Genomic DNA, 9,353 nt, shown 5'->3' with positions numbered 1-9,353 from the left:
ACGGGGCGGGGTCCCAGGGCCTGGCAAGCCACCCCTTGCAAGTGGCTCTGGGCAAAGGAGTGCCAGGCCCACTGTTTGGGACAAGGGAGACAGGCCAGGGCAAGAATCCAGCTTTGATCTTTATTCAAGAGACCAGATGGGTTGCCCAGGATCCGGCTGCCAGCCCTGAGGCCAAGCAAGGCTGGAGACCCACAATCTGGCCCTGCTTTGCCCTGAGCTGCAGCCTCAGCCCCAGGATCCTGCTTGCAGCCACGGAGGCACAGGCAGAGGGAGCCCTAGGGGCTTGGACACTGCGATTGATTCATTTAAAAAAAGGAAAAAAAAAAAAGAACTGCAGTAAATTTTCAGACAAACTAGACCTATTCTGGGCACTGTTCATTTCATTTAAACCCCAGGAATGGAAAGTCATTTTAATAGTAAGAATTTCAATTGGTTTAATTCATGAGAAAACATGTGACTGACTTTCCAGAAGATTCCATGGCTACATTAATGTCACTTACTGTGCAGTAACATAACCATTCCAAAACTTCATCTCTGAAAACAGTGTGGGTGGACCTCATTCCAGTGAAACAATATTCTTTTTAAGCTGTTGACACAGCAAAATGTTTCCGACATTTTAGGGGGTGTGGGGGCAGAGGGTGATAAGGGACAGCAAATAATCTTTGTTGCATTTTGTAAGTTCTCATTGTAAGTGGCAGACATTAATGCTGCATGTTTTATGGCAGGCCAAATAATAAAAATCTTGTCTAGTTACTGACCTTAGAACTTATTTTATGTTTTGGGTGGATGTTAAGGAGAGAGCCTGCAGCAGATGTGACTGAAGGAGGGAGTGAGGGAGTGCATGGTGAGTTGGTGGGTGTGGAGTAGAGAGCAGCAGGGCGAGGAGGGTGAAACAGGATGTGTGGGCAGGGACTTTGGAGTGTTCCGGAGGAATCAGAAAAATCTCCAAATCAGAGTTGGCTTTTTAAGATTTGTGTGAGCAAAGTAATTATATGGGGAATTTAATCTGAATTTTATTCGACATTGAAAGAAAATTTATTACATTCATTATTTTTCATTTTAATAGACACTGCCAATAACCCTCTAAAGTGACTGTACCAACTTATACTCCTGCCAGCAGGGTGCATACATTAGTTCTTTGATGTTGTTATTACTTAGTTTTCTAAATATTAACTAATATTTAGAAAATATGTGTCAGTTATAAAGAAAAACAATGCAATAGACACTAATGAATCAAACACCCAATTTAAGAAATAAAACAGTACCCCTCAGAGGTAACAACCATCCTGATTCTCCTTTGCTTAAAAAGTTTTCCCTGTGTGATTATATCTTCCAACAATAAATTTAGTTTTGCCTGTCTTTGCACATATAAAATATAATCATTCTGTATGTATTCTCTGGTGACCTGCTTGTTTTTGAGATTTATTGATGTAGATGCATGTGGCTGTAGGGTTTGTTTTTTCCCCCCACTGTTCTATAGGATCCCACTGTATGACTATCTCACAATTAACTGTTGTTTTATTGTTGGTGAACATTTGGGTAATTTGCACTGTTTTGGATTTTACAAACAGTATTGATAATTTCTCAACTATGTTAAAACATATGTACTTGACATATGACAATTGTTGATGCTACAAAAATAGCAGTTTCATATGGTTCAACTTAATATATATCTTCTATGTATAGGTGTGAGAGTTTACTTACACACAATTTAATAATTTAAAAACAATATTACATTTCCTATAGGAATAAATGCCTTTTCCCTTAAGCTCTATTACTATCTATAATTATGGGCAAGTTGAATAATCAATCACTCTTAGCTTCAGTTTCCTTATCTCCAAAATGAGGGCATTTGAAGACCCAGTGCATGGGAGAACATATTTGCCAATGATATCACCGATAAGGGTTTAATCTCCAACATTTACAGGGAACTCATGAAACTTAACAATAGGAAGATAAATGGGCAACAGACCTAGATAGACACTTTTTGGAAGAGGACATATGGAAGGCCAGAAACACCAATCAGAAAGGATATATGCACCTCTATGTTCATAGCAGCACAATTCACCATAGCTAAGATTTGGAAACAGCCTAAGTGCCCATCAGCAGATGAGTGGATTAGAAAACTGAGGTACATCTACACAATGGAATACTACGCTGCGGTAAAAAAGAAGGAACTCTTGCCTTTTGCAACAGCATGTATGGAACTGGAGAGCATTATGTTAAGTGAAATAAGCCAGTCAGAGAAAGATAAATAACACATGATCTCACCCATTTGTGGATTATAGAGAACAACATAGACCAGGGGTGGGCAAACTTTTTGACTCAAGGGCCACAATGGGTTCTTAAACTGGACCAGAAGGCCAGAACAAAAGCATGGATGAAGTGTTTGTGTGAACTAATATAAATTCAAAGTAAACATCATACATAAAAGGGTACGGTCTTTTATTTCAATAGTTTTATTCATTTCACACAGGCCGGATTCGACCCGCGGGCTGTAGTTTGCCCACGGCTGACATAGACTGATGAACAGGGACAGATCCAAAGGCAGAGAAACAGCAATCAGATAATTAATCCCCAGAGGGAAAGTAGGGGAGGGTGGGGGTAAGGGGAAGAGATCAGCCAAAGGACTTGTATGTGTGCATATAAGCCAGACCAATGGACATGGACAACAGGGGGATGAGAGCATGAGTGTGTGGGGGGGGGATGAGGACACATTTGTAATACCATACCTAATAAAGAATTTAAAGATAAAAAAATAAAAAATAAAACGAGGGCATTTGACTTGATTCTGAAGATGCCTTCTATAATTTGGTGGTTTGATCATAAGCTATCTTTATTCCCAGAATAATTTATTGATGATCCTGGTAGCTCATAAATGTTGCCAATGGACCAGCTCTAAACTCACAGGCACTTTTAGTTAGAAGGCATTTTAAAGAAACAGATGCCAGGATATTAAGTGACTTGCCAAAGTCGTGTAACTGCCCGAACCAAGACCAAGTAGCTATAGCTAGTGGAGAGAGAGAGAGAGAGAGAGAGTGAGAGAGAGAGAGAGATCAGTGCAGCACCAATTTTGAGCCAGAGGGGAACAGAAGCTGTGCTGGACTCATGTACTGCAGCTCTAGGTCCTGGCCTTCCTCCTGGACTGGTGGGGACAAGTGTGTGCCTGTGGTCCCAGAGGCTGTACTTCTGCATCAAGATGGAGCTGAGCCACCTGGTCATGGGTGAGACATCGGGCATGGTGTACGGAGGGCAGTTCTTTGTTTTCCCTCAAGTATATCTTGCCACTATATCTCAAATCCTCCTATGTGTGCATTCCTGAAATGCATTTTTTTGTAATACAGTGGAATGATCCTCGTTCCTCTGGCAATACCACAAGAAGGAGACAAATCCAGGTGGACATGTAGCCTCATGCAGAGACACCCAGGCGAACCCAGTAGACATTAGTCAACCATCAGCTTAACTGCAGACACATAAGCACGAATATACAGGGTGAGGCAAAGCAGATTTACAGTTGTGAGTATAGAAAACAGAGTGTATTATTGTATTATTATTTGTTAATGATTGTACTGTTTTCCATACAAACAACCGTAAACCTATTTTTGCCCCACCCTGTATGATTGTTATTTTAGCCACTGAGTTTTAGGTTGTGTGTTATGTAGCAATAGCTGACTGATACACCTACCTATTCCTATTAGCAAAGTAAAGAATGAATGAAATTTCCTTGTGTCCCTAAATTTATTCTGCAGATAACATTTTTATTGAGTGTCTATTATCTGTCAGGCATTTTCTAGAAGCTGGGGATACAACAGTGAACAAAAGAACATTCCTACTTTCTTAGAGTCATTCTAATGAGGGGAAAATAAGATAGACAAATGAACTAATAACTACATAATATGTTGAGTGCCATGGACAGTGGTAAAAGCAGCATAAAGAAATACTTTTTAAAAAATAACATTAAATGTAAAACCTTTCTGCTAAGTATAAATGCAAAAATCTTGAGGGGGCAGTTTGCTTGCCGGTAGGAGGGACTGCAATTAGACAGGCTGGCTGGACTCAATGATCAGGTTGAAGGATAGCAGAGGACAAGATCAGGTGAAAAGAGCCTTTAAATAAGTAGGTCCGATGTTGTCATTTCTGCTCCCCAAATTCTACAATGGCTTCCCTCCTCATTCAGAAAAAATATCCAAAAGTCCCACCACCATTTACAAGGGTCTATAGAATCTTGCCTCCAGCTACCTCTGCAACCTCATTCCATACTATTGTTGTTTTTTTGTCTCCGTTCCTTTCTTGGGCTGAGTTTCTTCTCACCTTAAAACTTTTAGGTAACCCTTACTTAGCCTGAGTAGTGAAGTAGTAGCTGGCTGATGAGGAGCTACCTTCTTAGAGAGACCTTCTCGGTCTTCCCAATCCAAAGGAACTTCTCAGTCAAGTTCCATCATATCATCCTACTTAATCCTGCCAAACAAACTTCTCACAGTTCAATTATGGTGTTATATAGAACAGTATTGTATATCCGTAAAGCTTTTTCATTAATTCACACAACAAAATAGTTGTTGAACACCTACCACACAAACATATGTTAGGTATTCATTTATTCAACGCTTGGTGAATTCTTACTGAGCACTTCCTGTGTGCCGTGCCCTGTTCTAGGAACCTGCGAGATAGTGATCAACAAGGTAGGTAAACAGGTTTCTGTTCTCACAGAGCTGATGATTTTAGTGAGAGAACAGAAGAACAGGAGTAAGGGGAGCAGAATAGAATGAGTAATAATTTTGAGTAAATTCGGACATCATTCATAGTAGACTACATATCAACTCTGTTAGGATGAGGAAGAAGCCCATTATTTCAATTAACCAAAATAAAATTGAAAAAATACTATTGATTTTTTTTAAGTTAAAAACCTGTATCTTCCCACTATCAGTGTGTTTGGAAGCCAAGAATTCCAATAATTAACTAATAGATTTCCTACATAAACTGTAGTTTTCACTTTAAGATCTGTATATTACTAAAGTCACTAAACTGTTAAGATAAAATTCCCATAAAGTTAATAAATGATTAATGAGTGAAGATGCAGGAAAAGAACCTAAGGACTATATTGCAATAAGGATGCATTTATATCAAGGTTTTTAAACCTTGATACAGTTCCTATTAAATATTAAACTAAGCAATTAATAATATACTGTTTTCTGAACAAACTTTAGTGGGAAATTTTACTACCTTTAAGCACTTTTAAATTTCACCACTTAGAAAATCTCTGGAAAGCTGGGAAAATAACTTGTGCAGAAATTTAAACTTGTAGTAAAAATCAACAGATAAGCCACTATATTTTACACCGAAAATACAGCTTGTCCTGATAATACGGGTTGTGTTCATTTGGTGAAATATTGAGAAATGTTTACAATATGGATGTTTTTAAAGAGTAAAATCTCAGAATCGTTATACTGTATACCACTGAACCAAGAGGCCAGAGAATGGAGATGGGCTCCTACCGAAAAAATAAACACCCCAATAATTTTATGCTTAGTTTGATCGCTAATTATGAAACCTTATTCAATTCTCTGGGCCTTGGTTTCTGTATCTGCAAAAAGATATAATGGTTACCTAATAAAACTCACAGAATTGAACACGTGTGACGGCAAACGGGTATATTTTTACGTTAACCTGTTTTGAAAATTTAAGATTCTATACATGGAAAAAAAAGATTATATACATGAAAGTGGGACACACGCTCATTAGTACATGAGAGATACAGCCAGTTCTTAAAGAAGTGCACAGTTCCTGAATCTTCTCCTCTCAAAACCATGAGGACAGGCCGCATCAATTCTAAAACCACCTGTCATTTGTCACTCTTCTGGTTGGCTGCACCCTGGGAAGTTGGCTCACTCAAAGAAAACTTAGAAAACCACTGGGTCCCTCTCCATCTCCAATCCTCCCTACCGCCAAACCAGGTCAGAGTTCTCAGGAAGATGCCTTGGTGTCCCCTGGCACATAGTCTTCATGCAGTTGGTGCTTCACAGGTGACGGGTGTATTTCTTACATTCTATTTTCATCATGTCATACTTTCATGTTAATAAAGCTCTATTGGAGTCGAATTAAACATGTAAGATAGGTGACAAAATGTAAAAATCCTGAATTAAAAAATAACCTTCATGTGTGTTTAAATTTATTTTTTTGAGATAATTTTGGATTAGAAGGCCTTCTAAAGCATCTATAGTGTTAAAAGTAAAAACCACACCACGGGGTTCACTCTTCTGCATGGAAGTACAACCGGAATGCTCTATCCTCAGGTCTTACGATGGACTCCTTGCCATTTGGGTCTCAGTACATATGTTGCTTTCCCTAAGGAGCCTTCCCTGTGTACCCAGTCTGAACATCGCAAGTTTCTCATTACATTATCCATGACACTCACCACTCTTGCCCTTTTTTTAGTCATTTGTTTCTTGCATATTATCTGTCAAATAGACAGTTAGCTGCATGGGAGCAGGGACGTGGCCCTAATGTCTAGACCAGACTCTCTGGCAAATTCCTCTGTACTAGCCCTCGGCAGATGCCTGGTACATGGGACTTGTTAAAGTTGAGACTTTACTCCATGTCAGGCTCCCTATGTAATCCCACCTGCTTCTAATCCTCGCAACTGTAAACTGTGGGAATTATTCCCAATTTTTAGACGAAGAAAGATTCAAAGAGACTGAAATCATAGCTGAGAAGACAGTCGGATGCTCAAGTCTAACCCCCTTCCCACCACAACTGACAATGTGGATTCCGAATCGTTCCCCCCTGTCTCCCACACAATTAACCACAGGGATGAAGCACTGAGCTTAAATATTTCTTCTTGGAACTAAATGTATTAGCAAAGCAGGGAAACACATCAGGAAGTGCACACAAGCTGGTGGACACGCCCTCACACCCTCCTCACAGATCCTTGGGTAAACAAGGGTGGATGGGTTAGTAGCAATTTAACTTACTGGTTTAGGAATCATTTTGACAAAGGTCACACAACCCGACTATCTAGGAAATCTACATCCAGCTGCCTTAGTAACCACTTCCAAAATCTGAGCTTTTGAAGAGTTTGTGAATGGTTCAGGCATTTGCTCTTTGTGTCCCTTTTCTCTCTCTCATCCTAGTTTTGACTTTTGACTAGTTCACGGCCTTAAAAGCAAACAACAACAACAAACCTCTCCAAATCAAGGAATAAGCTGGAGGGACCAAGAGGAGAGAAAACCGAGGAAGTTGCCAGCAACTTTGGGAAAGGCATATAGTTATTGTCAGGCCCTTTCACTGTCCTCTCTGCCTATTTCATTCTCATCAGATAAATTACAAGTTGCCTTTATGTGACAACCGTCACAATTTCCAGCTGATACACACTCTTCCTGTCGCGCACACACCCACCACTCCCAATTTCCGTCCCGGTTCGGGCTGTGACGTGCCCTGTGACTGCAGAACGCCTGCGGGTGTTGTAAATACCTGGGCTCGGGCAGGAGCTGAAACCCCAGCCCAGCGAGCAGTATGAAACCGACTCATGACTGTGCCCAGTTCTCTTCTCCTCTCGGTTGGGCGCTCGCTTCAAGCAGCCAAGAAGTGACTGCACAACGAGTCAGACGCGAGACTAGTGGGACCGGGGACTGCTCATCTGGAAGTGAGAGATGTGGGCGGCCCAGGCGGGTCCGGCGCTCCCCCGCGGCCCGGGGCGCCTGACCTTTCGCAGCCACGGAGGGCGCAGCACAGGACTCCGGTCCCCGGGCACGCCCTCTGGCCACTGGATGACGGCGACAGAGGACTCTGGAAGTGAGTCAGAGTGGCTGCAGGTGTCTTTCTCAGATGAGACTTGGAAGTCTTCCCAGAGCATCCTGAATTCCTCCGTCGTAAGACTCAACGTATTGTAATTTACAGGGATCTCCCTTCCGCCCTGGGGTGGGAGCCACGCAGGTCTTGTTCGACTGACTCGGGCTTTCCCACCGAGGCTGGCACGTTGTAGACGCCAATAAGTAGCTGTTGCCTGGCTGGGTACTGGCTGAGCGACTGGATGCATGCATGCACGGTGAATGCATCAAGAGTCGGTGTGAGTCCCTTCCTCGCCTCTGCAAGGACCCGGGACAGCCCATTCGATCTCATCGCCACCCAGATGCCAGGTCCCCCGGCTCGGGGCAGACACTCACCTTCTCGGCAGGGCTCTCCGGGCGGCAGCCTCACCTCTCCCCCCATGGCCCCCAGACAGGGTTTCCCGGGCGCAGGCGCTCGCTCCACACCCACCCGGGCTTCTCCGCCGCCGCCTGGACCAAGGTTCCCGCAGAGCTGCACTGGCTCCGACCTGAGCGCGCTGATCCCGCCCCCTGGAGGCCTCAGCCAATGGGGGTGGCTGGGTGGGGCCCGCTGGCCAGCCCGCCCCCTACCGGCCAGGTTGGATGGACTCTCCCGGTGGGCAGGCGGCGACGGCGTCTCCTCGTCGCCGGTGTGGCGCGCGGGTTCGCTTACAGCGTCTCCCTTCGGCAGCTGGAGCGGGGCCGTGGGAAGCACAGACACACCTCGCCGGGTGGAGGCGGCTCTCCGAGCGTGGAGGCCGCCGAGCCAGCTCTCGGGGAATTGGTGGAGAACGTGTACAGGCCGTGGGGGGCCCGCTTCTGGCTCTCCCGCGTGGAATGCCTCCCGCTGCTGGATTCTGAGCGCTCTCCGTCCCACGTGGGCGGCTTTGCATGGAACTTGCTGGCCCCTGGAATTCTGCTCTGATGGCCATGCCCAAGTTTATTCTGAGCGCCTTAGAATCAGGCTGTGCCCTTCTGTGCTATGATCAGCTTCTCCCGCGCTCGTTCCACTTCGAACGTGCGCCCCTCTCCTCCCCCTTTTTCTTGGTCATAGAGTTATTTGCAATAAACCCTAAAGCAGTGGTTCTCAACCTGGGCTGCACATTAGAATCACCCCCAGGTGATTCTGAAAATCCTGATTTGTGGGCCTCATCTCCGATGATTCGGTTTCTTTGTTATGGGGTGGGGCCACAACATCAGTAACAAAGAATTTCCGGAGGATGGGGCCCAGAAATCAGGATTTTAAAAAGATTCCCAGGTGATTCTAATGTGCAGCCAAGGTTGAGAACCACTGCCCTAAAAAAAAAAAGGCAATGCTCAAACAGAAACGACTGATTCCTGCAAAATACTAATAGTTCACATTTATGATATTCTTACTTGACCAGGCATGTGTAGGCACTTTATATGTATTAACTCAGTATATCTCACGACATAGTCTATGAACCCCTAGTTTTTATAGATGAGGGATCAGCGCTAAAAAGTGAGGTTGGGTCAACTAAGTAGTCAGTGGAAGGCTTCTTAGCAGGTCATTATGCAACATGATGATTACAA

At 43.7% G+C, this 9,353-nt stretch overlaps 1 protein-coding gene across 1 annotated transcript in view; it reads right to left on the bottom strand.

Annotated features, from left to right (window-relative positions):
• Positions 1-8,274, bottom strand: part of NIPAL1 (NIPA like domain containing 1) — a 22,501-nt gene extending 14,227 nt beyond the window's left edge. Inside the window, 1 exon segment of the mRNA XM_006759257.2 lies at positions 8,160-8,274. Coding sequence (XP_006759320.1) covers positions 8,160-8,205 — 46 coding nt within the window. The 5' untranslated portion in view covers positions 8,206-8,274.
• Between the last annotated feature and the right edge of the window lie 1,079 nt (positions 8,275-9,353).

This window comes from Myotis davidii, unplaced genomic scaffold, assembly GCF_000327345.1.
Source record: "Myotis davidii unplaced genomic scaffold, ASM32734v1 scaffold455, whole genome shotgun sequence".
Lineage (NCBI taxonomy): Eukaryota > Metazoa > Chordata > Mammalia > Chiroptera > Vespertilionidae > Myotis > Myotis davidii.
This window is presented reverse-complemented; position numbering and strand designations above follow the sequence as displayed.